A 25,359-nucleotide genomic window follows, 5' to 3' on the forward strand; every position below is an offset into this window, starting at 1 on the left:
AAAGAGCCCGGGACGCGCCTTCACAGCCCCGCCCCAACCGGAAGTGACGCACCGTGCCGACTATTTCTTCCGCCGTCCGCCGGTGGCGAGGCCCAGGCTATCGCGGGGTGTGCAGCGGCCTCGCGGCCAGTAGAGGGATTCTGGGTAACGGCCCTGGCCCCCGGCTGGGCTTCTGGCTCGGCTCAGCAGGTTCCACTCACGCCAAGTCTGTTGGCAGTGGCAGTTGTAGGGCCGGGGGCGGTTGTAGGACCCGGAGCAGCCGGACATGGAGCAACCGTGGCCGCCTCCGGGACCCTGGAGCCTCCCTCGGGCCGAGGGTGAGGCTGAGGAAGAGAGTGACTTGGACGTGTTCCCCAGTTCTCCCCGCTGCCCGCAGCTGCCGGGCGGCGGCGCCCAGGTGAGAGGGGGCCTGCGTTCTGCCGAGGGATGGAGTGGTGCTGTCCCCAAACCCCTGGAATGCCGCGTCTCCCAGACCCTCTTCTAAGCCTTTTTCTGCGCCCACCTCACTGCCGGGGCCCGGGGATCTGATGCCTGATGCCATCCCACCCCTTTTATAGCATTTTCGGATGGAGACGGGGTGGCCATGTATTACCAACCTCCACCTCCACGCACACCTTTTCTTTCACCTTGGCTGATTGCTGTTCACCCTTGGAAGACGTTCCTCCATCTCCCCTTCCTGACAGCACCCAGATTTGGGGCGGCTCATGGTGTAACATTGACCCTTTGTCCTCTTGTGAGAGGTTTTCCCGGAGCACTTTATTCTGTTAAAGGCTCTAGCATACTTGTGCACAGTTGATAGGAACAGTGAATGATTGTAGTTCAACGTCACACCGAGTCCTCACAAAGATTTCACATGCGATTTCAACCCATGTTGACAACTGAGTAAATTCTTCAAACCTCGCTTTTGACGCTGGCGTACACCTCTCCCATTCGCGTGACCATCTTTGCCTTACTGTGTAGTTTTGCTTCACGTCATTCTCCAGTGAAAATATATACGCATATACTTGCCTTTTCCTTCAGACTTCTCTTAGGTTCCTGGTATGTACTTGTGTTTTCAATCCAGCTTTCCTGCCTTCCTGCCATTGAAACGTATCCAAGTGTGATACTACTAAGGATTTTTCAGGGACCTATCTTAGGGGATACTTACATACTCGCATCACCTTTTCCTGTTTTTTTTTTTTCCTCTGAATCCCTGTGTGTTTTGGAAGTATATTTCAGGATCACAGTCTAAACACTAATATATTCAATGGATCATAGGTGTCTGTCGCCTTCTTGCAAAATGGGGTTCCCAAGAGTGTAACAGATTTAATAGTAGTTTTCCTCTCAACTTATTTTGCTAGATGTTAATGAGGATGAGTTAAATTGTTTGCCAGTAAGCGTGAGATTATCAGTCTTATGCCCAGCTAACAGAGTTAGTTGGCTTCACACAGAGAAAAATGCTGTTTCATAACCACTGTCTGTACTTTGGCCAGCTAGTCACTGGGGAACTACAAGACATTTTTTAGGAGGATAGAATGAGAGTTGATGGGTCCATCATTAGTCACCCACTAATTTTGGATCACCAGTGTCATCTTTATATACAAAATGTATTATAAGCATATGATGTGTTAGGGAGGAAAAAAAGAGTGAACAGCAGGTGCCATTGTCAATTTGGAAGGCATATGAAGAGGAAAAAGGGTGTCAAGAATTACAGTGCATTGTGGTTGAATTACAGAAGTAATCTAGAGAAATATCTGTTTGTTAATTTCTTACTTGTGCACTTATAAATTTGTTTAACTGAAAGATTTTTAGAAGTGAGTAAGCTTATCTCTCTCATTAAAAGTGATTTCCCTGAGACCGTATAACTAGTTAGTGGCCAGGTTAAAACTAGAACCCACTTATGACTCCTAGTCCAGTATATTTTCCCACCTACTGCACTGCCCACCCTGTGAAGTACTGTAAAACTTTGTCTGAAACTACCTTTAAATGGTATTAAAATTTGCAAAGTGGGTCGGGTGCAGTGGCTTACGCCTATAATCCCACGCTTTGGGAGGCTGAGGCAGGTGGATCACCTGAAGTCGAGAGTTCGAGACCAGCCTGAACAACATGGAGAAACCCCGGCTCCACTAAAAATACAAAATTAACCGGGCGTGGTGGTGCATACAGAATCAGCTGGGTGTGGTGGTGGGTGTGTGTGATCCTGGCTACTCAGGAGGCTGAGGCAGGAGAATTGTTGGAGGCAGAGATTGCAGTGAGCCTAGATCACACCATTGCACTCCAGCCTGGGCAACAAGAGCGAAACTCTGTCTCAAAAAAAAAAAAAAAAAATTTGCAACGTGATTATTAATTCTAAGTTCATGTGTTTATTACAGACCTACTTATTGGTTTTGCTGGCTTTAAGACTTAAATTTTTGGATTGGAATGTTTGGAAAAAAATAAAATGTTTAATTAATTAACATTTTATAATCCTAAAAAACAGCTTTGACTTAATTTTATCAAATAAGGGGGATCTAGACTTCTTAATGTATTATGTGATATGTAATTCTTAGATCCAATTAATGTAAAGGCAGATCATGTTTAATGTCTTTCTAAAACTTCTGTATGGTCATGGATTAGAATGTGACCTAATATTTTATTTAATCATCTGAATACATGTTGGATAGTTTGCCAAATGACCAAATGTTGTCTGGGTAGTTTGTGGAGAATTAAAACATAAATTATTTTTAGAATTGTTTGATTTGAGAAAAGAATATTTACTCCCAAATAATTTGAAAATGCAAGATAATTTCTCTTTATCCATATAACCATATTACTTTTCTTGATATATTGTCTTCTTTTTCCTTTTTTTTTTTTGAGACGGTGTTTTGCGGTGTTGCCCAGGCTGGAGTGCAATGGCACAATATTGGCTTACCGCAACCTCTGCCTCCCAGGCTCAAGTGATTTTCCTGCTACAGCCTCCTGAGTAGTTGGGATTACAGGTGCCCACCACCGTGCCCAGCTAATTTTTTTATTTTTTATTTATTTATTTTTTTTTTTGAGATGGAGTCTCACTGTATCACCCAGGCTGGAGTGCAGTGGCGCAGTCTCGGCTCACTGCAACCTCTGCCTCCCGGGTTCACACCATTCTCCTGCCTTAGCCTCCCAAGTAGCTGGGACTACAGACGCCCGCCACCATGCCCGGCTAATTTTATTGTATTTTTAGTAGAGACAGGGTTTCACCATGTTAGCCAGAATGGTCTCGATCTCTTTCTCATGATCCACCTGCCTCGGCCTCCCGAAGTGCTGGGATTATAGGTGTGAGCCACCGCTCCTGGCCATGCCCAGCTAATTTTAAAAATATTTTTAGTAGAGAAGGGGTTTTGCCATGTTGGCCAGGCTGGTTTCGAACTCTTGACCTCAGGTAATCTGCCCACCTTGGCCTCCCAAAGTGCTGGGATTACAGGCGTGAGCCACCGAACCCAGCCAAAAGAAGTTTTGTATACAAAATTTCTTATATCTTTTCTTACAAAATAAGTTTTATAGCTTAATTTTTCTCCTTTTCCTGGCCCTGTTTTAAGCATAGCTACTCTACAGTTATTCTTGATCCTATTCTAAGATAACAAAAAGTAAAAATAAATGTTTTATCTGGTTGGTTAGGGACATTGTTTATAGTACCTGGGCTCTAGACCTGCTGAATGAGCAAATAAAACATCTGAATAGCAACAGTGTCCACATTTGTCCCAGTACAAACCTGAGTTTGCCTGAAGACTCAGCTAAGAGGTAGGGTCCTTGGTTGCTACTTGCCTCAGAATTGTTTACCATCACCAGTCAGTAAACAAATAAGCATGATATTGTATGAAAAACACCACAATAGAAATAGACATAACTTGGGTAGGGAGAGACTGGGTAAGAAAAAGTTTAGGGTCTGCCAGAATCTGGATGAAGATAGGAGTTTCCGTAGGGGTTACCTCGAAGAAAGAGGATTGCCAAATTGAAGTGAGGGACAAGGGTAGGAAAGGGAAGAATAAGCAAACAAGTAGAAGAGCAATTGGAACTGAGTCTGGAGAGGTAATGGGAAATGATATCACAAAGGGCTATGCCACAGAGTGTGTCCTTTATCCCAAAGCTAAGAATGAAAAAAAAGATCAGATTCATTTGTTTGAAAGATCACTCCAGTCTAGTGGAGTGGAGAATGGCTTGAGATAAGAGAGTCAGCATTTGTATAATTCACATGTGAGATTATAAGGGCTTGAATAGTGATGAAGATACGGGAATAGATTGGAGAGAAATTATTCTGAAGTTGATCTACATTTGACTAAGAAGTCACAAAGAATGTGCCTTCAGCTTTTGTTTTATAGAGCCAAGGAATATAGGGAATTGAATCTCTATCACAGTATTTTACATGTAGTAATTAAGTAAATATTAAAACTAATTACTACTGCTTTTGACTAGTACAGTCAGCAGGGTGGACCATTGCTACTTTTAAGAAATGTAACTTTGCGGCTGGGTGCAGTGGCTCACGCCTGTAATTCCAGCACTTTGGGAGGCCAAGGTGGACAGATCACAAGGTCAAGAGATCGAGACCATCCTGGCCAACATGGTGAAACCCTGCCTCTACTAAAAATACAAAAATTACCTGGGCGTGGTGGCATGTGCCTGTAGTCCCAGGTACTTGGGAGGCTGAGGCAGGAAAATCATGTAAACCCCGGAGGCAGAGGTTGCAGTGAACTGAGATCGTACCTTTGCACTCTAGCCTGGTGACAGAGCGAGACTCCATCTCAAAATATAGATAGATAGATAGATATAGATATATAACTTTGCCTATTTTGATTAGGAATAAATTAAAGGATGTCTGTCTGATATAATCATTTATAAATAGAAATATCCAATAAGAACTTCTCAAATCACCAAGGATTAGAAAAATACAGATAGAAAATAGAAACCAAGAAGTGATTACTTCTAGATAAAAGGAGGTTTTTTTGTAGTGAAGAATTTGGAGAACAAAATTATAAAGGCCTGGTTGTCAGCAAGTTGAGTATTGAAGTGATGAACTAGATTTAAGCTTTGTTCTCGTTATTCTGCTTGTTCAGGATTATGAAGACTTAATTAAATGTTTGTTAAGCACTAGCTTTATGCAAGACACTGTGATAATTGCCAGGCTTTTTGTTGCTGTTAGTTGTCAGGGGATAGGCATAAATTAACAAAGCAGTTTAGAATTTAGTTGATGAAACAAGGACTAAGATATAAAAACATGACTGCAGACCTAGAACACAGGATATACTATATACCAAAATATTGTACAGAAATCCTTTGAATTAAAAAAAATTGAACTGTGCTGCACAAACATCCATTGCTTTCTTCATTTCTTACAAATATTGTTTTTATCCAGATGTATAGCCATGGAATTGAATTGGCTTGCCAAAAGCAGAAAGAGTTTGTAAAGAGCTCTGTGGCATGCAAATGGAATCTTGCTGAAGCTCAACAGAAACTTGGTAGCTTAGCACTGCATAATTCTGAGTCCTTGGATCAGGAGCATGCCAAAGCACAAACAGCAGTATCAGAACTGAGGCAACGGGAAGAAGAGTGGCGACAAAAAGAAGAAGCTCTAGTACAAAGAGAGAAGATGTGTCTGTGGAGCATGGATGCCATTAGCAAGGATGTTTTTAATAAGGTATGACCCTGTATTGAGCCATAATGAAAGAAGAAAAACTGAAGTGTTTGTACAAACCAGTTGTGCGTATTTGGTAGCAAAGCAGCAGAATCCCATAAACAGTGTTCAATTTTAACAGTTTATGAAAGGTGCTTGAAAAGTTATGAAAGTCAGAAAGTCTCAAAGCTCTTGTTGTAGAGCTGCAGACTCCAGGCAGTTAATTGAGCAGTCTGAAATACATATTTATATAAATGTACTGCCGAACAAATATTACATGTATTAAAAAACATTCACAAAAATTTGATATTTATAACGATGGGAAAATAGATCAGTTGTGAAACATTTTCCTCCACATCTCATATTTTGTACCCCCTACATTGATTATCACTACTTTAGAGTTCCTTTAATACAACTACCTTATTTTTATAAATGAATCAACTAAGTAGAAAACTAAGTAGAGTGACTTAATAACTTAGTGGTGGGTTAAATGTGAGAAATTCCTGACTGGGATGGAGAGATAAGATAATGAGAAGTGTTGAATATCCTTTATTCAGTGCCTTTAAGAATGAAGGCTTAGACTTTTAAAATCCCATGTTTTTCAAACTTCAGGGTTTAATACCTCAGTTTTCCATTTGAAAACTAGAGTTTCTAGAGATTAATTTTCAGATGCATGAAAAGGGGATAAAAGGCAAAACTTCATGAACTAGTGTTTTAAATGTGGAATAAAATGATATTTATTGAAAAATAGGCCAGGCTTAGATGTCCACGCCTGTAATCCCAGCACTTTGGGAGGCCAAGGCAGGCAGATCACTTAAGTCCAGGAGTTCAAAACCAGTTTGGGTGACATGATGAAATCCCGTCTCTATAGAAAATACAAAAATTAGCTGAGTATGGTGGCATGTACCTGTAGTGCCCATAGTCCCAGCTACTTAGGAGGCTGAGGCTCGAGGATTACTTGAACCCAGGAGGTAGAGATTGCAGTGAGCCGAGATTGCGCCACTACACTCCAGCCTGGGCAACAGTGAGACCCCGTCTCAGAAAAAGAAAAATTGTAGTTTGTATTAAGCCTTATTTTGGAGAACCATTTATAAAGAAGTCTATGAACATGCTGATGGATACAGATATTTTGGTGTTCATTTTTTTCACTATCCCATAATGGCTGAAGGAAACACAGTTCACAGAGCTGAAAGCTTTTAGCTTTACCACAAAGGTAGATTTTGTATGTTATCCACTATGAGTGTTCTTTAGGCCTGAAACATGCAGAGAATAGGGAGAAAGAGGCCTTCAAGTGTCGTCATTTTCCTTAATTAGCCCATGGATGTATCATCTAGGAGTGAATTTGGACTTTAGACCTGTTTTCAGCCCTTTCATCGTGGAAAATTTCAACATACACAAAGTGAACAGATAAACCCCACAGTCCACATCAATGACTGTCATCATTCTGCCATTTTCATTTCATGTGTACCTTCCCCTACACCCATTCCTGCATTTTATTGTTATTTTTTGTTTAATTTTTGGGTAAGATTTATATACTTTGAGATGCACAAATCTTAAGTGTAAAATTTTAACAAATAGATACATTTGTGTAGTCCACAATCCTTTGAATATATGAAATGTAGAACCTAGGAAAAAAGTATTTAAATCTTCAGTCTGTAACCTATGGGGCAATGAAATTCAGTCATTTTCTACTAATTTGTAAAGTGATACTTCTTTATATTTGTACTTCACCCTCAAGTTTCAGGGAGAGACTGCTCATTCTTGTCTAAGTCCACAATGAACCTTATCTTTAACCATCATTATTTTCTAGACTTCTCAGCACATAACCTACTTGTTAATTGTCCTCTTGGCATCTGCTTTCACCTACTCTCATGAGCTTTTTAAATTGCCTTTCCCTGGACCAGCTCTAGTTCTGCTACAGCAGTCAGTAACACACCTCGCCACTAGCCCTATCAGTACTTTAACAGTGAGTCATATCTTTCTCGACTTTCTCTGTGCCTCTACTAATTTACATATACTTTTTCTCCCCCTCCACAATGGGATCATTCTTTATCTGAGTCATTTGCTATATCTGTATATATTGTTTTAAGGGGTACATCTTAAGTGTTATTTTCTGTTCTGCATTTATATCCCAAAACTATTTAAAATAACTTTTTTCTTCCAGAAGGTTCAAGAAATGTTCAAAGTAATATTTCTTGTTTTGTAAAGTTGATGTCTCTTCTTTAACACAGTGGTCACAAAAAAAATATTTTCATTTTGTTGTTGCTTTTAATTATTTCTTTAAACTTAGGTTCTAAGATAGCCTACATTTATCTCACAAATTAATTAGGACTATCTTTATGTTCCAGTCATTTGCTCAAAGTCCTACACTGGTTTTGTCTGGGAGCTTGAGACTTGAGAGGACTGATCTAGATCTGCACTATCCAACTTGATAGCCACTAGCCACATGTGCTATTGAGTGCTTGAAATGTGTCTAGTCTGAATTGAGATGTGCTGTAAGTGTAAAATACACACCGGATTCCAATGACTTAGTGCCAAAAAAAGTAAAATATTAATAATTGTTTTGTATTGCCTACGTGTTGAAATAATAGGTTGGATATGTTAGGATAAATAAAATAATTTATTAATGTCATCTGTTTCTTTTTGCTTTTTAACGTGGCTAATAGAAAACTTTAAATTACATTTGCAACTTGGATTGTATTTCTATTGGACAGTGCTGGTCTAGATGGCAGACTGTATAAAGAAAAAATCTTTTATTTTGAAATATGTAAACTTTTGAGTGCTTCCTGATTATAAACTGGCAGTCATCTAGTTTGCAATTTTTATTTTTGGCAGTGATGATAACAGGGTATAAATACGATCACAGAATGTTCTAAGAAACTTCTGCCAGTTTTTCTAGCTAGATACAAACTTTATTCTTGGTATATTTTATGACTTATTTAACTGAAAATAAGTACTTCCTTAATAGAAATTTGTACTTGACTTTAAAAATCAAACTGTTTGGTCTCTTCTAAGAAGTTTATTAGAAATGCAACAAAGGGCCAGGCACAGTGGCTCATGCCTATAATACCAGCACGTTGGAAGGCCAAGGTGAAGGGATTGCGTGAACCAAGGAGTTGAAGACCAGCCTGGGCAACATAGCCAGAGCTCGTCTCTACAAAAAATTTAAAAATTATCTGAGTATGGTGGCTCACGCCTGTAGTCCCAGCTACTCTGGAGGCTAAGGTGGGAGGATCACTTGACTCCAAGAGGTTGAGGCTGCAGTGAGTTATGATTGTGCCACTGTATTCCAGCCTGGGTGACAGAGCAAGACCCCATCTCAAAAAAACAAAAAAAAGACACGCAACAACAACGGTCTGTTTCTGGTTTATGTCTTAATAAAGAATTTATAGTAAATATAGTTTATGTGCTTTGAATTTCTGAGTTTATTTCCAGCAAGAACTCGAAAGATTAGGCAAGAGTTGCAAATACTTACAGGAATTAAATAATGCACAAGTAAATTATTCATGTAAAATATAAAGGATGTTTCTATACCTGCTTTTAATTGGGAAGTTCAGCTTACCAAAAAGGGTAATTCAGTTGTTTTTCTGCATGATTTCTAAGATAAACCTATATCCACACATATATCATATGTATTTTTTTGTGAGACAGAGTCTTGCTCTGTCGCCCGGCTAGAGTGCAATGGCATGATCTCAGCTCACTACAACCTCTGCCTCCTGGATCCACGCCATTCTCCTGCCTCAGCTTCCCGAGTAGCTGGGATTACAGGCACCCGCCACCACGCCCAGCTATTTTTTGTATTTTTAGTAGAGACGGGGTTTCAGTATGTTGGCCAGGCTGATCTCCAACTCCTGACTTCATGATCCGCCCGCCTCGGCCTCCCAAAGTGCTGGGATTACAGGCGTGAGCCCCCACACCCAGCCTCATATATCATTTTAAACAAAATTAATAAGACTCCCATACAAGAAAATTTTAATTTTTAAAAATAGTTTAACAGATGAATTTAATCATGTAATATCAGTATGATACTATACCACAAATATTGTCTACAGGAAGTATCTGAGAAAGAAGATTCAATTAGAATTTAAAATCTGATTTAAATTTCTAAAATTTTTTCTTAGAGTTTTATTAATCAAGATAAAAGAAAAGACACAGAGGATGAAGATAAATCAGAATCATTTATGCAAAAATATGAGCAAAAAATCAGACATTTTGGTAAGTCTACTACTTGGGTTTCCTTCTTTGTAATGTTTAGTATCATATGTACATGTGCAAAAAATGGACTTATAAAAAGAGAGCCAAAAAGAAAAGTAGCAAACTCCAATTTTGTAGCTACTTCTGGCACAGCTGTATAGATCTTGTTTTAGAATTTTTTTTGGTTATAAATAAAATTAATTGACAGAGCCAACCAAATGGTAAAGACAAGCAAAAGTATTATTATATAGTACTACCTTCTAAGACAACTTTATGTATTCCATAGCCTCTTTCCATTTCCCAACTAGTCTTTGCTTTTTTCTTTCTCCTCTTTGCTTCTTTGGAATCTGATTATCTTATGATTAAAAGATTATTCATTTTTTTTCAGGTTTTGGATATGATGCTCTATAATTCAGGCAGATCCTTGAACTGTTACTCAGATAAATATAGTAATAGAAATGTATATATAAAGAACTGAAAAATAGGCTTTTTCTATTGGGGAAAAAGGGTAAGAGGGGGTTTGATACAAGTGAAGGCTTCCCAGAGAAGCCAGCATCTGAGCTTGATTTTGAGGAACAGATAAGAGTTTTTCATGTATAAGGGAGGCAAGCCAACAGCAACAGCATGAGACGGGCAGTTAGGAAACACCATGGTGTGTTCGGAGAATTATAGGCAGCATGATACCGCTGGCATGAAAATGCTACTAGGAACTGTTAGGAGTTAAGGTTTAAAACTTTTTTTTTAATTCCAAAGTAAAAACTTTTTAAAAAAAATTCCAAGTAGTATGTTAATTTAGTAAACAAGGTTTTTATTTGTAATATATTCATGAACTTTTTAAATGGCATTTTGAAATCTTTTTCCTGTTGGTGTTTATTTACTCAGAATTTTTTGAATTTCGTTTATGCTTCAATTATGTCAATACAATAAATATTACTTTCAATGTTTTCCCTTCCTTTTATGTAATTTATTCATAAAACATTCACTTTGCTCATACTTTTCATTTTAAATAAAGAAAAAAGACTGTATTTAACTAAAAGAACAGTACCTGAAGAAATAAAGATGAAGTTTTTCTACATATCATCAATGTGTATTATTTATAATAGAAAAAAAAATACACAGGCCTCCCTTGGACAGATAGTAAAATCTTGAAATGAGCAGAACCTTGAGTCATAAGGATAGAAGGCAAAAAATTTGCACATGAATCTTAGTTGTGATATGTGAATTGCCACTCCCGCCTACAGTGCTTGCTTTCTAGGCCCATGTTTTTCTGTTGAAGGAAAAATAGTACCATACTGATTGCTCTTTCAGAGCATGTACTGCATCTGGTAAAACAACATTCCTCAAGGTGTTTTCACCCAGCTGGCACTCTGAAAGTTGGTTGCTTTGAAGCCACGAGAAACCTAGTAAATGAGAAACAGTTCTTTCACTTTTGCTGTAAGCTGACTGCCTTGTTCAGAAGCAATTTTGTGTAGGAAAATATCCAAATATCACAAAGTGTTGTAACCCATCTGGTGCTATGTATCTTCAGCGTTTTATAAAACCTGCTTCTGGGTAGTGATGTTCGTTATGAGCACAGTGAATTTCATGAACCCTACAGTCTGCATTTCTTTTGCTGTAAAATGAGTTTCTGGGTCAAAAAATAATGTGGTATGGTGAATAATTCATTTAGTAAGACTACAGATGTATTACTGATTAGAAGCATGGCAAGGAGGGAGGGCACTTCCACATCTAAAGTGGGCTGGTTCAAGTGAGAAATTACCAGTCCCTCTGAGATGAAGTGGGGCCAAGGTAATCAACCTGCTACTTGATGGCTCATCTCTGCAGTGCATTGTGCCGTAGTGAGATTTTGATGTTTTTTGCTACTGGCAAATTAGGTGTTCATTGGCTAAACTGGATTAGGATACTAGAACATCCTTGATGGGGAAAGTCTACACTGTCAAATCTATGCATAATCACAAACCTGTGCCACCGTGACCCCTGAATTTATGAAACTGTTGTGCAAATAATGAGATAGTTGAGGAAAAAAACTGACTTAACATCCACAGGTGATTAATAAGCAATCATTTTGCCATTATGTGTTATGAACTTCCAATATACTGTCTTGTAATAAATACCAGAACCTTGCTGTTTTCACACCCAACCAGACCAATAGCCATTCCCGGAGTCACATTGTGCCTGTTTTTTACTGGAAATGCATATTGACTCTAACTTCAGAGGAGATATATTACTTGCCACAGCATGTTGGATCCCCAGGAATGTTACTAAGGTAGTAGGCTCCCAAAATTTTCACGTGTTTTATTTCCCACTCTGGAAATCTTAATAAGGGACCTGGAATACCTGCAATTTCTGCTTTACCAAGTTCCATCAGTGGAGAGTGGACCAACTTGTAGTCATGGGGAATGATAAGAATAAAAATCCCTGTGGACTGAATTATGGCACTGAATTGATAGAAGTGTGAGACAAGACAGTGAAAATTTGTGGCTATACCTGCTTGATGGAAGATTTCTGATGTATGCTTATTGTGATGAAAGAAGAAAGCTTACCAAAATGATGACTATATTGGTATACTCTTTTATTTTGGTTTTTTGTTGTTGTTTAACTTTTGTTTTAAGTTCAGGGGTACATGTGCAGGATGTGCAGGTTTGTTACACAGGTAAACGTGTGTCTTGGGGATTTGTTGTACAGATTATTTCATCATCCAGGTATTAAGCCTAGTATCCAGTAGTTATTTTTCCTGATCCTCCCACCCTCCGCCCTTCGGTAAGCTGCAGTGTGCGTTGTTTTCCTGTATGTGTGCATGTATTCTCATCATTTAGCTCCCACATAGGTGAGAACATGTGGTATTTGGTTTTCTGTTCCTGCGTGAGTTTGCTTAGGATAATGGCTTCTGCTATACTCTTTTAAACACATCTGCAATAGGAGATGTAATTAAAGCTTCCAGTTGGAGGCTTTCTGGACTTGGATTGCATTCCAGACCCTTGGATGACATTGGCCTGGTGTGTGTGGGGGCTGTGTAGGGCTATAGGGCCTTCCCACCAGTGCTTCTCTGTGGTCTTATTTGTGCTTATATTCTTCAGAGTTTTTCCTAGCTTTTCCCTTATACAATTTATTGACTACCTTTCTTGTGCTGCTTTTACCCTTACAATTAGGTAGAATTTACCACGTAATAGTAAATGGTACAGTATATCATGGAATAGTATAAAGCATTAAAATCTGATTTTTTCCTCTACATTTGTATTTAGTTTATTAATTTAGGTAATTCACATTTTATAAATATAAAATATTAATTTAGAAACAAAGCCTTTTATCTCTTACATTTTACAACCGTTACATTCAAAGTTATATGCATGTTTGACATCACTGGCTTTATGATCATCAGAGCTGCTTTTTGAGTCATCTAATTTTCAGAGCACATCATCTTCAGTTTTAGCCAAAGTTAGCTGTGATTCACCTTTTTTTAATCTGTGTAGGATGTTGTCACTGGAAATTTTACCAAGAGCTATAAACATTTGCGCAAATACTATGATAGGATTTTTTTCATTTGTACTGACTATGAGTATTTACAACCTCTTCAATGTAATTGTTTATTGCTTTAAAAAAAATCAATATCTTATTTTTGAAAAACATTTAATATAAAGCATTCTTACATATGAAGTGAAATGAATAGAAAATGTATATGATTTTTATTTATTTATTTATTTATTTATTTTTTGAGAGGAAATCTCGCTCTTGTCCCCCAGGCTGGAGTGCAGTGGTGAGGTCATAGCTCACTGCAGCCTCCAACATCTGGGCTCAAGTTGTCCTCTCACCTTAGCCTCCCAAATAGTGGGGATTACACCATGCCTGGCAATATTCTTTATACTTTAAAAAGTAGTTTTAAGTAACTTACATAATCATTCTGTTTCTCAGAACTTCAAGTGACCTAATCATTATATGCAAAGCATCGGGGAAATAACTTTATAAAGCTTAGAATACTCTATGAGAAAATGCTACAGTCTTTATCCTTTTTTTTTTTTTTTTTAAAGTCCTTTTAAGAGATGGGGTCTCACTGTATTGCCCAAGCTGGAGCACAGTGGTTCCATCATACCTTCTGCAGCCTCCAGCTCCTAGGCTCCCAAGTGATCCTGCCCCCTCAGCCTCCCAAGTAGCTGGGACTGCAGATGCACACTGCCATGCCCAGCTAATTTTTAAACTTTTCCTGTAGAGACAGTGTCTTACTATGTTGCCGAGGTTGGCCTGCAACTCCTGGACTCCACCATTCCTCTGGCCTCAGACTCCAAAAGTGCTAAGATTACAAGCGTGTGCCACCATGTCCAGCTTATCTCCTTTGAGACAGAGTCTCTCGCTCTGTTGCCCAGGCTGGAGTGCAGTGGTGCAATCTCGGCTCGCTGCAACCTCCGCCTCCTGGGTTTAAGCAATCTTTGTGCCTCAGCCTTCCAAGTAGCTGGATTATAGGCGCCTGCCACCATGCCCAGCTAATTTTTCTATTTTTAGTAGAGACAACATTAAAAAGTCAACACTTTGCTGGTTCCGTGATTTCTTGGTAGTATTGACTTTGACCAAATTTCCTACTAATTTAGATAAAAGTGTAGATATAACTTAAATAGTATTTGGATTTCTTTGACATCTTGAAACAAAATGACAACCATTTTCAAATACGCTTAACTAATTTTTAAAAGACTTTGTTTATAAAAGACATCATGAGTAAATGGCTTACATAACTAACTCTCAATTTGCCCAAGACTGCGCACATTCGTGGATGCAGGACTTTTTAATATTGAACTCTGGCCTGATTAATTATCTGAAATAAAACTTTCTGTGAATTTTAGGAGCTTTTTCCAGTCTACTAAGTATTGCTTTAAAGAGTATTGTCCCTCACTTGCTCTTTTACCATAGTCTGTTGCTCTGGTAATATGAATTATCTTTAAAGAGAATCATTTTAAAATACTATTGAGAGATTAATGAATTAAGAATTGTTGGTATTTCTTCCCTTATAGGAAGAAAGAAAATATTTGACACTTATGGTTCAATTCTTTTTTTTACAGGTATGTTGAGTCGATGGGATGATAGTCAGAGATTTTTGTCTGACCATCCATACCTTGTATGTGAAGAAACTGCTAAATATCTTATTTTATGGTGTTTTCACCTAGAAGCTGAGAAGGTATTATTATGTGAACCTTGAGTTTCTGGGAACCTTAGTGGAAATCTGATTTCATACTTTATTGATGTTTTGTTTTGTTTTCTTTTCTACATTAAGTCCTTTAAAAGAAAGCAGGAAGGTCATTAGATGAAATTACCATTTTTTTCTTTCAGATCTACTTGAGTTTAATGTGGGATTTTGTTGTTGTTGTTGTTGTTTCAGTTAGCATACAGAAACTTTTCCACTATGCTTTCTCTCCCACTCCACCCCCATCTCTCTTATTTTCATATTGCTATAATCCTTTTCAAACTAATTTGAAAGTCGTATTTTAAAAATCCAGACAGTAATCATGGTATTAAATCAAGTTCAGAGCATGGTCTTCCTTTAGATATTCTGGTCCACATACAAATAATAATTAAAAAAAAAAAAACTAAGATATACTCTTTATATGTTTGTAAAGTATTTGACTTATAACTAAAGAGAGTAAAATCAGAAATATTCTAAAAATGCAAAATTTGAATCAGTATGCCAATTAAATATATTTATATATTTGTTTCTCATATCATTTAAATCTTTTTCAGAAAGGGGCTTTAATGGAACAAATAGCACATCAAGCTGTTGTAATGCAGTTTATTATGGAAATGGCCAAAAACTGTAATGTGGATCCAAGAGGGTGTTTTCGTTTATTTTTCCAGAAAGCCAAAGTAAGTAATTATTTGATATGATAAATGGGAAGATTTGGTCCCAGCTGAGACCTCTTTGTTCTATTCATATCAATAGAAGGCATCCAAGCAGGATGCCACAGGCTAAATTCTGTAGATTTTCTTGTGAAAAGAAAATTTATATTGCTAATTTCTTGCTAATTTAAACTTAAAAGAGCTATATAAGAGGCTGTACTACAGCATGTATATGAAATTGAGACCCATTTAAATGAATGTGTATATTCAGGAAACTTGTGTTCTGTCATTAATTCATTCAGTAAATGTTGAGTGCCTAATGCAAAGCACAGCTGTTTCAGATGCTCAGGATGCATTATTGAGCAAAATAGATACAGGATTCTTCATGTGTAGAACTCAGCAGTTTAATGAGAAATCAGACTTTTATAAAGAAAAAATAGGAAGCAACCTAAAAATTCAGCAATTAAGGGAATGGTTAAAAATACCCATGGTACATAGAATATTATGTACCCTTTAAAATTATATTTGTGGAACATTTGTAGTGAGCTGAAGACATGCTTATGCTATAAATTCACAGGAAGCAGTACATACTAGATGATGTTGGCCATGTTGAGGAAAAATAGATGTCTAGAAAGATTAAGTACCCTTTCACACTCACAAGATTTGCAGTAATTTAAAAGCTGCCCAAGAAGTAGAGCAATAAGGATTTGCATTCACTGCTAGTGGAAGTATAAATTGGAACAACCACTTTACAAAATTTCCTAGTAAAGTTGAACAAGTGCCTGCCTTAACATCCAGAAATTCTCCTAGGTATATACACCCTAGAGAGTAGATTCTCAAGGTGTGGTCCAGGATCCCCGAGGGGCTTCATGACCTTTTCAGGAGGTTCTCTGTCCAAGCTATTTTCATAATAATATCAAGATGTTATTTTTAATTTTCATTTTCATTCTCTCAGTAGTGTATAATAGAGATTAATGCGGAAGTACAAATATGAGAATCTAGCCATCTTCTGTAAAGCCAGACATTAGATTTAGAAAAATTGAAGGAAAAAGAAAAAGCAACTCTCTTCTCACTAAATTTTTTTGTTTTGGAAAACAATTTTTTTTTAAATTAAAATGTTATTAATGGTAGTGTAATGAGTTTGTCATTGTTATTTTTAGTTAATGTTTTAAAAATTCCTCAGTTTTCATTTCTAACAGTAAATACTGACAGATATAACTCACATAAATAGAAGCTCTTTAGGGCCCTCAGTAATTTTCAAGACGTAAAGAGAACTGCTGCTCTAGAGAAACTCTTACACATATGTACTAGATTGCTGTAATGGTTATAGTAGATTGTTCATAATAGTAAAAACCTGGGAACAATGAATAAATTGTGGTATAGGTTGAGTATTCCTAATCCAAAATCCAAAATGCTCCAAAATCCGAAACTTTTTGAGCATTAACATGACACTCAAAGGAAATACTCACAGATTTTGTGTTTTCAATTTAGAGATGTTCAACTGGTAGGTATAATGCAGATATTCCCAGATCTGAAAAAATTCACAATCTGAAAAACTTCTGGTGCCAAGCATTTCAGATATGCAACCTGTATATTCATTCTGTAAAATACTAGCCAACATCAGCATGGATGGAAAACAAGAGAGTGAATCAAACAAACCACAGAGTGATGTATCTGTTTAGATAGATACTAAATGGATATATCTAGTATCAACGTTCTTATTTTGTATTTTTTTATAAAGTATTTTTTTAATAACAGGCAGAACTAAATAATATATTGTTGAAGGATGCATATATAAGCAGTAAAACTAAAGTAAAGGAATAATTAAGAAGACAAAAGTTACAATAATGATAACCTCAGGGAGGGAGGGGAAATGCTCTTGGGAATTGGTTTCTAGGACACTAGTAATGATCTATTTCCTAATTTCTGCGGGCACATAGTGGGGGTGTTGCTGAATAAACTGTGCGTATGTCTTTTACATGCTTTTCTGCACATAGGATATATTTGAACATAAACAATTAGAAGTTAAAAGGAAATATACCAAAAGTTTAACTTTGGTTATACTTGTGTGGTGGAATTACAATTTCCATTTTCTTTTTCATGTACTACAATGAACATTTCCTTTTATAAACATAAAATTATTATTCGTATATTAAAAAAAAACTGTCAATGTGGCAGTCGTCCTAACTTAAATACCCTAAACTCTTCTGAAATGCAACCGAAACACGAAGTTTTCCTGAAACAGTTGAACTTTAATAGCAAATACTTGACTTGGTATTTTAGCTAGGCTGCTTCTGGTGACTAGTCTAAACTTTTGTTTGTTTTTAGAGACAAGGTCCTGCTCTGTCACTCAGGTTAGAGTGCAGTGGTGCAATCATTGCTCACTGCAGCCTTGAACGCCTGGGCTCAAGCAATTCTCCTGCCTCAGATTCCCAGGTAGCTGGGACTACAGGCACATGCCACCATCCCCAGCTAATTTTTTGTCGAGACATGGTCTCACTGTATTGCCTAGGCTGGTCTCGAACTTCTGGGCTCAAGCTGTCCTCCTGCCTTAACCTTCCAAAATGTACAGGCATGAGCCACCACACCTCGTCTCTTCTGAATTTTTACTTGACACTTAGGAGTAGTAAAAAACATAATTTCCTTTTCATTTTACATTAATGGATGTGTTTAAACTGGTGTTTAATAAAATAATGGAACATGGCCAAATCATATATATTGTTTGACATTTACTTTAACAAAGTAAAACTGAAAGGCACTGGTCTTCAATCTTAACATTGTATTCTTAATAATACTTTTTTTTAAATTATGAAATAATCACTTTCATAGTATGCTTACTTTGTTCCAGGGACTATTCTAAGCACTTTACATGGATTAACTCATTAAATTCATATAATATTTTATGAGGATTACTATTGCTATCTTATGGGTGAAGAAATTGGCATAAAGAAATTAAGCAAGTGGCCTACACATTACTTAATAATACAAAATCTGTCATCACTGTATGTAAATCCCTAAACCTTAAGCATGCAGTGAGGCCAGCAATTGTGCCTCTCAATTTTCAGAAAGAATACTTTTGGATATAACATACTCTGCGTCCACACAAGTTCTTATAAAGCGAGGTGCTGAAATGTAATTAAGGAAGTTCTTCCTAAATTTACAAGAAGATAGGATGGCAGCACAGAACATTCTCTGTGTTATTTCAATAGATGCTGATGCTGATAAGTAATCCACAGGTTTTAACCTGATTACACAACCTAAAATCCATTTGACAAGATCTCTCCCGCTACTTGAACTTAAAGCCTGCATTCTATTGGTAGGATAAATCTCTGTATCATTTCTCTATATTCAGAAGAAACATAAACAGAGGCAGCTGCCAATAGGGAGTTGCCTAAGAGTTCCACTCCCTCGACCTAAGTTATCATACTTTTTCTTTCCCTAATATTGAAAGGAAGGTACTTGCTTAACTAGAACAGGAAGATAGTTCCATAATGACGTTGACTGTTGAATTCTATTTGGTTTTCATAGCTCTTATAAGTAGGGAATATAGAGTTAGAAAATTACTAGGAACAGGTAATAGTGCACCTTCATTAGTTGTTGGAGGATTAAAAGGTTTTAAGAATATCCCTTGATTGTTTGGTAGTAGGAGGAAGATAGAATGAATTTGACAGATTAAACGAGGACTATTTTGGATCCTGTTAAGGATCCAGATAAATCAAGGAAAATACAGAGAAAGCCTTCTTTTCTTTTAGTTGTGTGCGTATGTATAGGGAGGGATTGTTTTTTATTAGCTTATTTTGCTGAAGCAGAAGGAAATGGAGCAAACCAATTATTAATGTTCCTATAAATCAGGTAGTTTTCACAAATGTGACAGGGATCATGGTGGTTTCTATATTTAGACTATTCACCTTGTCATTACTTCCTCCACTTCAAACCTGTTATATGCTTTCTGGAGTTTACTATGTCTAGAAATCTTGAAGAACACAGTCTTTGTTTTTTGTTTGTTTGTTTGTTTTTTCTAGGCAGAGGAAGAAGGTTATTTTGAAGCATTCAAAAATGAACTTGAAGCTTTCAAGTCAAGAGTAAGACTTTATTCTCAATCACAAAGTTTTCATCCTATGACACTTCAGAATCATGTTCCCCATTCTGGTGTTGGATCTATAGGTTTATTAGAATCCTTACCACAGGTAAGTTGGAAAAGTAAATATTTATTTTATAAGCATATTAGTTCACATAATTTTTGTTATTTTGCCAAACTTTTTTTTTTTAATGTGTGTTACTATTTTACATATTTCTGCCTCAGAAGATAACTGTTGAATCTTACTTCATGCCATGTTTTGGTACCGAATCTCACCTCTTAAGTATTTAGAGATACCAGATTTCCTCTCCTTTTAATGTAGTAATGATTAGTTATACCTCACCATTCTTAAGAACAAATCTTAGCTATTGATCCTCTCAGTCATAAACTCTTCAAGATGGCTCCCTCAGGAACTTCCTTAAAACATCTCATCCTGAGTTAGAACTATGCCATTTTGATATTTTTAGATGAATTAGCTTCAAAGTGGACATGCAAGTGGAATCAGTGTGATCTGTTGCTTAAGTTTATTTAGTATTTTCTTGTTAAATGTTGGTATTGTCTACAAGATGTAACATTTTTAGAACACATTAATGTAGCTGATAATACTGTATCTGGTAATATTGGCCAACTGTTTGAGCCTCTTCAAAGTCTTCAGTGGTTTGATCAAGGTAAAACCATGTCATATAGGCAGCATGAAAAAATTTACATCAAAAAGGAGAAGTGATCAGACCACTGGTCTTCCTGATGCTAGTTAGGATTACAAGTTTAAGTTATTAGATAATTCCTACCCATTTGATTTTACTAGTAGCACTTTAATAGAGCCCAGTCATCTCTCATTTCCAGGCTCCAAGATTTTAAGACCAGCTTTAGCCAGTTTAATCTGTTGCCTACATTGTGAGAAGGAAAGTCTTATGCAAAAGACAATGCAAGGAGAGTCCTATATTTAGTTTTAAACCTCATAAAGTGCTAAAAATTGAGATTTTCAATGACTCGACCTTATGTCACTGTAATTTCACCATTCCAATTACATGTATGTCCTTTAAGGAAAGCGATTGATCATATTTACCCCAGTCAAAAATATTATTCTCAGGAGTCTCTGAGCCTACTCTGGCTCTAGAGGCTGCCTGGAAAAAAAAAAGTCTCAAGGATGGAAATAAATGTTTGATTTTTAAATAATTACTAATGTTCCCCCTTAGTTAGACATGTAAGGAATATTCCCTCTACAAATTCCCTACAGATTATCTCTTAATTTTATTTAAATTCATTGATGATTTTTCTCTTCATTTCCTAAGAAATAGCCCATAGGGAAGTAGTTTTTCCAGGGGAATTCGGGAACCAAGTCACTGTGAAATCCAATATATAAACCTCCTGCAATTAAAATGTCACATAATGCATGGGAAGGAAAAAAAGAGACTTTGGAAGGGTGTAACTGATTCTAAACATAAGAGGGAAAGGTACACATTATAGTATCTTATCCTTTGTTTTCAAGAAGTTTCCTCTGGTTTGAGAGAAGTAAGTCCTTGTTACACATATTAGATAGCAACTGATATCAGGTGCTAGGCATCCCTTATAGTCATGGGGGGACTAGAATTATACAATTCTGACACTTTTGTATTGCTGATATTATCAGGGTTATTCAGATTAATTAAGCTGGGCTAATCTCCTCATGGTGGGAGACCAATTCCTTATGGTAAGCAATTTGAGCATCCTGGTGTAGTCCTTCTGAAGGATACAAGGGCTGGATAAAATTTCAGTTAGATGCTTGCTACATGTGCAGAAAGGATTATCAACTAATTGAGGGAAATAAAATGAGAGGACACTTGAGGGACCAAATCATCAGTTTAGAGGTTTGGAAGAAAAATCTTACCATAACAACATCTCATTTTTATATCAGTTTATAGGTTGCAAAGCACTTTCACACATATTATTTAATCTTCTCAAATACCCTGTGATTCATTTGCATTCATTTTTATAGATGAGTAAACTGAAATTCATAGAACTTAAGTAACTTGCCTGAAGTCAACACAATAAGTGATGAATCTAATATTCTACTTTTGGATTTCTGTTATACTTCACTGCTTATTCACCTATACCACAGACTGTTGAGTCATATGTGTTGAGAATGTTACTAGATGAAAATATGGGACAGTCAATGAAATTTAAGTATAGGTTAGGTTGGGTATACCGATTCCTTCTATTTTTTTAAAGTCTCTGTATGATAGTATCTTACAGTTCTTAGGAAGATGGGTGGATGAGTTTTGGAGAATCTCCTCAGCCAATTCTGTTATTTAAAGTTGTGTCATGGAAAACTGGAGCCCAGTCTTAATAGAGTAATTGTAAGCTCTCTTCCAGAGAATTAGGTTTGGATTGTCAGAAAAAGGGCTTAAAGCTGTTTTTTTGGAGAATGAGACAATGTAGCAAGAAAATTGGTCATTTTTGATAAAGCTTAAGTGTGGGTAACCATTTAGCTTTTAATTTCTTTTTTTTAATAATTGACAGCAATTGTTTGAAATAAGCCAAATACCATTCATTATCCTTAGTTTTGAGAGGTCTAATCCAAGGCCTTTTGGATATAGATATAATAACAGTTACTTTAGGTTTATCATATAGGCTAGCTTTTAATTTTACTAAATTGTGAATTTTGTTCTCCTTGAGGCTTGCATTACTAAATAGAGGCAGGATTAAAACTGAGGCCCAGTGTGAGTATCCCGTCTCAGTCGGTTGTCTCTGCTATTTCCTTCACAAAGACCTGATTGGGAATAATCCAAACTCCAGCTAGCTTTTTGACTTTTAGAATAAAGGAATCTCACAAAGTGTTGTACTTTCTTAGGAAGATCTTTAGAAAACCCTGCCTCCCAACCTCCTATTGGATGGTGAGGTTTAAGACATCTATCCTGTTTGACTATTGTCCTCATTGGTGTTTATTAAATAAAATAAATACAAGTAAAACTAGTAATACAAGTGGTAAAAGTCTTAAGTAGCAGACGTTCGGAACAATTGAGTAGACAAAATTGAATTGGGGAAGAATTTTCTAAAGTTCTGGATCTTAAGGGCTATACCCTTATTCATGGTGCTTTAACAAATAATGGTTTTATTTTTGCATTTATTGAGTAAGATTTTATGTTTTCTATTCCCAGTTTTTTGAAATTGACATAACATTTATGAGTGATGCTTGTTTAAAAAATCCCGTGGTTTTATTCTGTTTAAAAAATAAGGGTGTAAATACCTCTCAAAAGCGTACAGATTTCTCACTGAGTTTGTTTTAACCTTTGTGAAACCATAGTAGACCCTGAAGATATCCACAATTTATACCCAGTAAATTTTTTTCTTCATTCAGATGATTTGCAGTTTTTGTATTTACTGTTATAATTAGATGGTAATCTTAAAAATGCATTGCTGACTTCAAACCATATTTAAATTATCAGTAGCTGTGTATATATAATCACATGGAAGTTGTAGCCTTGCCTTGTATGATTAAATGGAGAAGAAAGGTGGTATTTGTTAACATTTCTGTTTTTCACATGTATCATTCTTTTATCACATCTCATAGGTGATAGCATCCTATTTTTTTCTTTATTTTCTTGGAATTCGGCCCAAGTCTCTTTCCAAAGTCCATCTTCTTTCCTACTGCTCTACTACACTGCAGAGAAATAGGACTGTGAAACTGAATATATATGTATGTGCTGTCATAAAACTGGTTATAATGCGTTTTTTTCTCCCCCCCAATCCACCTTTTCTTTTTCCCCAGAATCCAGATTATCTTCAGTATTCTATCAATACAGCTCTCTGCAGCTTAAACTCAGTGGTACATAAAGAAGATGATGAACCCAAAATGATGGACACTGTATAATTTGGTTAAGACTGCTGAGGCCAAGTGCTATTTTGTTACAAGAAAGGAAGAACTTGGCTATTTTCTTGACACTTTTATGGGTGCTGCACTTTATTTTTGTTTGGTTTTTGATGGGAGGGAAAGAGTACTGAAATGTTTTGTAAACTTTTTTTTAATGTGCTGCTAGGTTTTTTGTTTTGTTTTGTTCTGAAGAGAGGAGTGGTACCATATGTTGCAGGAAGTCAAACTGGACTTTTTGTGGCTACTAGATTTGCCTTTAATCTTATTGTTCTCAATTTTGGAATCAAGTATGAAAATCTGCACAAATGCAATGTTTACAAGAACTGGTTGATTCTGGGAGGCATCTGCTACAGTCTCTTTTTATATGGATATGTACATGTCCTATTCTACAAAAATGATTAAAGATAAAAACGTACTTGTATCCCACTGCTAATTTAGCTGTCAAATCTGGTATTTCATCACATTAAAAGCAATAAATCAGTAGTTGGTAATCTACTTTACTAAGTAAGTTGGGGGGTACAATTTTTAAAAGTCTTAACTCTTAAATACTTGACTTTCGGCACCATCAGTTAAATCCTTGACTATAATACAAATTTGATGTAGACATTACATTTACCCTCAAATGATTCTCAAAACTATATTCCTTAGAATTTGATTTTACCCTGCTGACTTTAAGAGTTACAGTAATATCAAAAGTGATGAGCTAATATAGATTTTCTTTTTAAATAAGAATAACTTCAAGCTCACTCTTTCTTAACATAGTCTGGGATCTCTCAGGGAGTAAGTTTTAAAAGAATACTAATGACTCATAAGAACAAACAGGAATAATAATCTGATTTTTAAATTTGTGGTTATTGTTTCACTCATGTAGCCTTTTTAATTTTTTTGTTTTTTTGTTTTTGGTTTGGTTTTTGATGTAGCCTTTTAAAAAAGGACTCTTAAAAATGATTTTTTTTTTTTTAAAGAGAAATCTTGTAGTGCTAACTGCCTTCAGCTGCCAATTACCTATTTCTGAGAATTTGGTGACCCTTATTGGTAATGACGGCATTTACAACATTTGGCATTTCCCGTTTTTCAGCTCAGTTACCATAGAATGCTTCCAAGCTTTACTATTTCCTCGGTAAGTCATTTCAATTATGCCAGGATATTTGACGATTTAGTTTATGTAGAATTAGGTAACAAAGCTAATTATGCTATCCTTATTATTGAAGGATTAATCTTATGACTTAGACATGAGCTTTGGTTATATTTGGGTGTAGTCTTTGGCTAAGTACCCATTAAGACTAATAGCAAACACTTGGAAGGTGGCTAACTGGGACTGGGAATACATGTCTCAGCTTGAGAAACCAAATAGTGCTAAGGGACTCAGGGTGATCAGACCTGTGACCTTGGCCTCATTTGTATTTTGTTTTAACTGAGGTGATCAGACACTTAGTACCCTAGAAATGGACTGGAATTATTGAATCTTCTTCTGTAACATCACAATCTTCCTGGTTTTCAGAATAAAAGTCTTTTTGTGCTTTTGATATAAATATATATAATAAAATGTTTGACTAATTTACATAGTAGTGTTTGTCAGCCTGTACTTTTTTTTTAACCCATGACCTAGTCATAGACATTTTTTTCTTTTTGTTCTGTTCTGAAGCAAGCTCTTATTTTTCCCTTTCTACCAAATTGAGAGAATGGGCAGACCCAGGAGCCATATTCCCAGTTTCACAGAAATGTTACTTGAATTATTATTTTCCCTTCTTTCCCAGGATTTGCCTGTAAGCATTCAAATGGTTTTGAATTTCATTTTGCCTTCTTTAAGTTAGA

The 25,359-nt window shown here is 36.4% G+C and overlaps 1 protein-coding gene across 1 annotated transcript; it reads left to right on the forward strand.

The window, feature by feature from the left end:
• The first annotated feature begins 50 nt into the window (after window positions 1-50).
• CDC37L1 (cell division cycle 37-like 1) lies at window positions 51-25,112 on the forward strand. Its single transcript, XM_011988363.1, has 7 exons — window positions 51-397; window positions 5,348-5,629; window positions 9,727-9,820; window positions 14,845-14,960; window positions 15,521-15,643; window positions 19,639-19,803; window positions 23,443-25,112. The coding sequence occupies exons 1-7, from the start codon at window positions 266-268 to the stop codon at window positions 23,542-23,544; spliced, it is 1,014 nt and encodes a 337-aa protein (XP_011843753.1). The 5' UTR covers window positions 51-265; the 3' UTR covers window positions 23,545-25,112.
• The last annotated feature ends 247 nt before the right edge of the window (window positions 25,113-25,359 follow it).

The sequence above is a fragment of the Mandrillus leucophaeus genome, unplaced genomic scaffold, assembly GCF_000951045.1.
Source record: "Mandrillus leucophaeus isolate KB7577 unplaced genomic scaffold, Mleu.le_1.0 Scaffold329, whole genome shotgun sequence".
Taxonomy (NCBI): domain Eukaryota; kingdom Metazoa; phylum Chordata; class Mammalia; order Primates; family Cercopithecidae; genus Mandrillus; species Mandrillus leucophaeus.

Bases quoted from the DNA above. Each gene is read 5' to 3' on its own strand.
- CDC37L1 (XM_011988363.1), top strand. From the start codon at position 266: ATGGAGCAACCGTGGCCGCCTCCGGGACCCTGGAGCCTCCCTCGGGCC. The intron at 14,961-15,520 runs GTATTATTATGT...AATCTTTTTCAG, and splicing joins TTCACCTAGAAGCTGAGAAG to AAAGGGGCTTTAATGGAACA. The intron at 15,644-19,638 runs GTAAGTAATTAT...TGTTTTTTCTAG, and splicing joins TATTTTTCCAGAAAGCCAAA to GCAGAGGAAGAAGGTTATTT.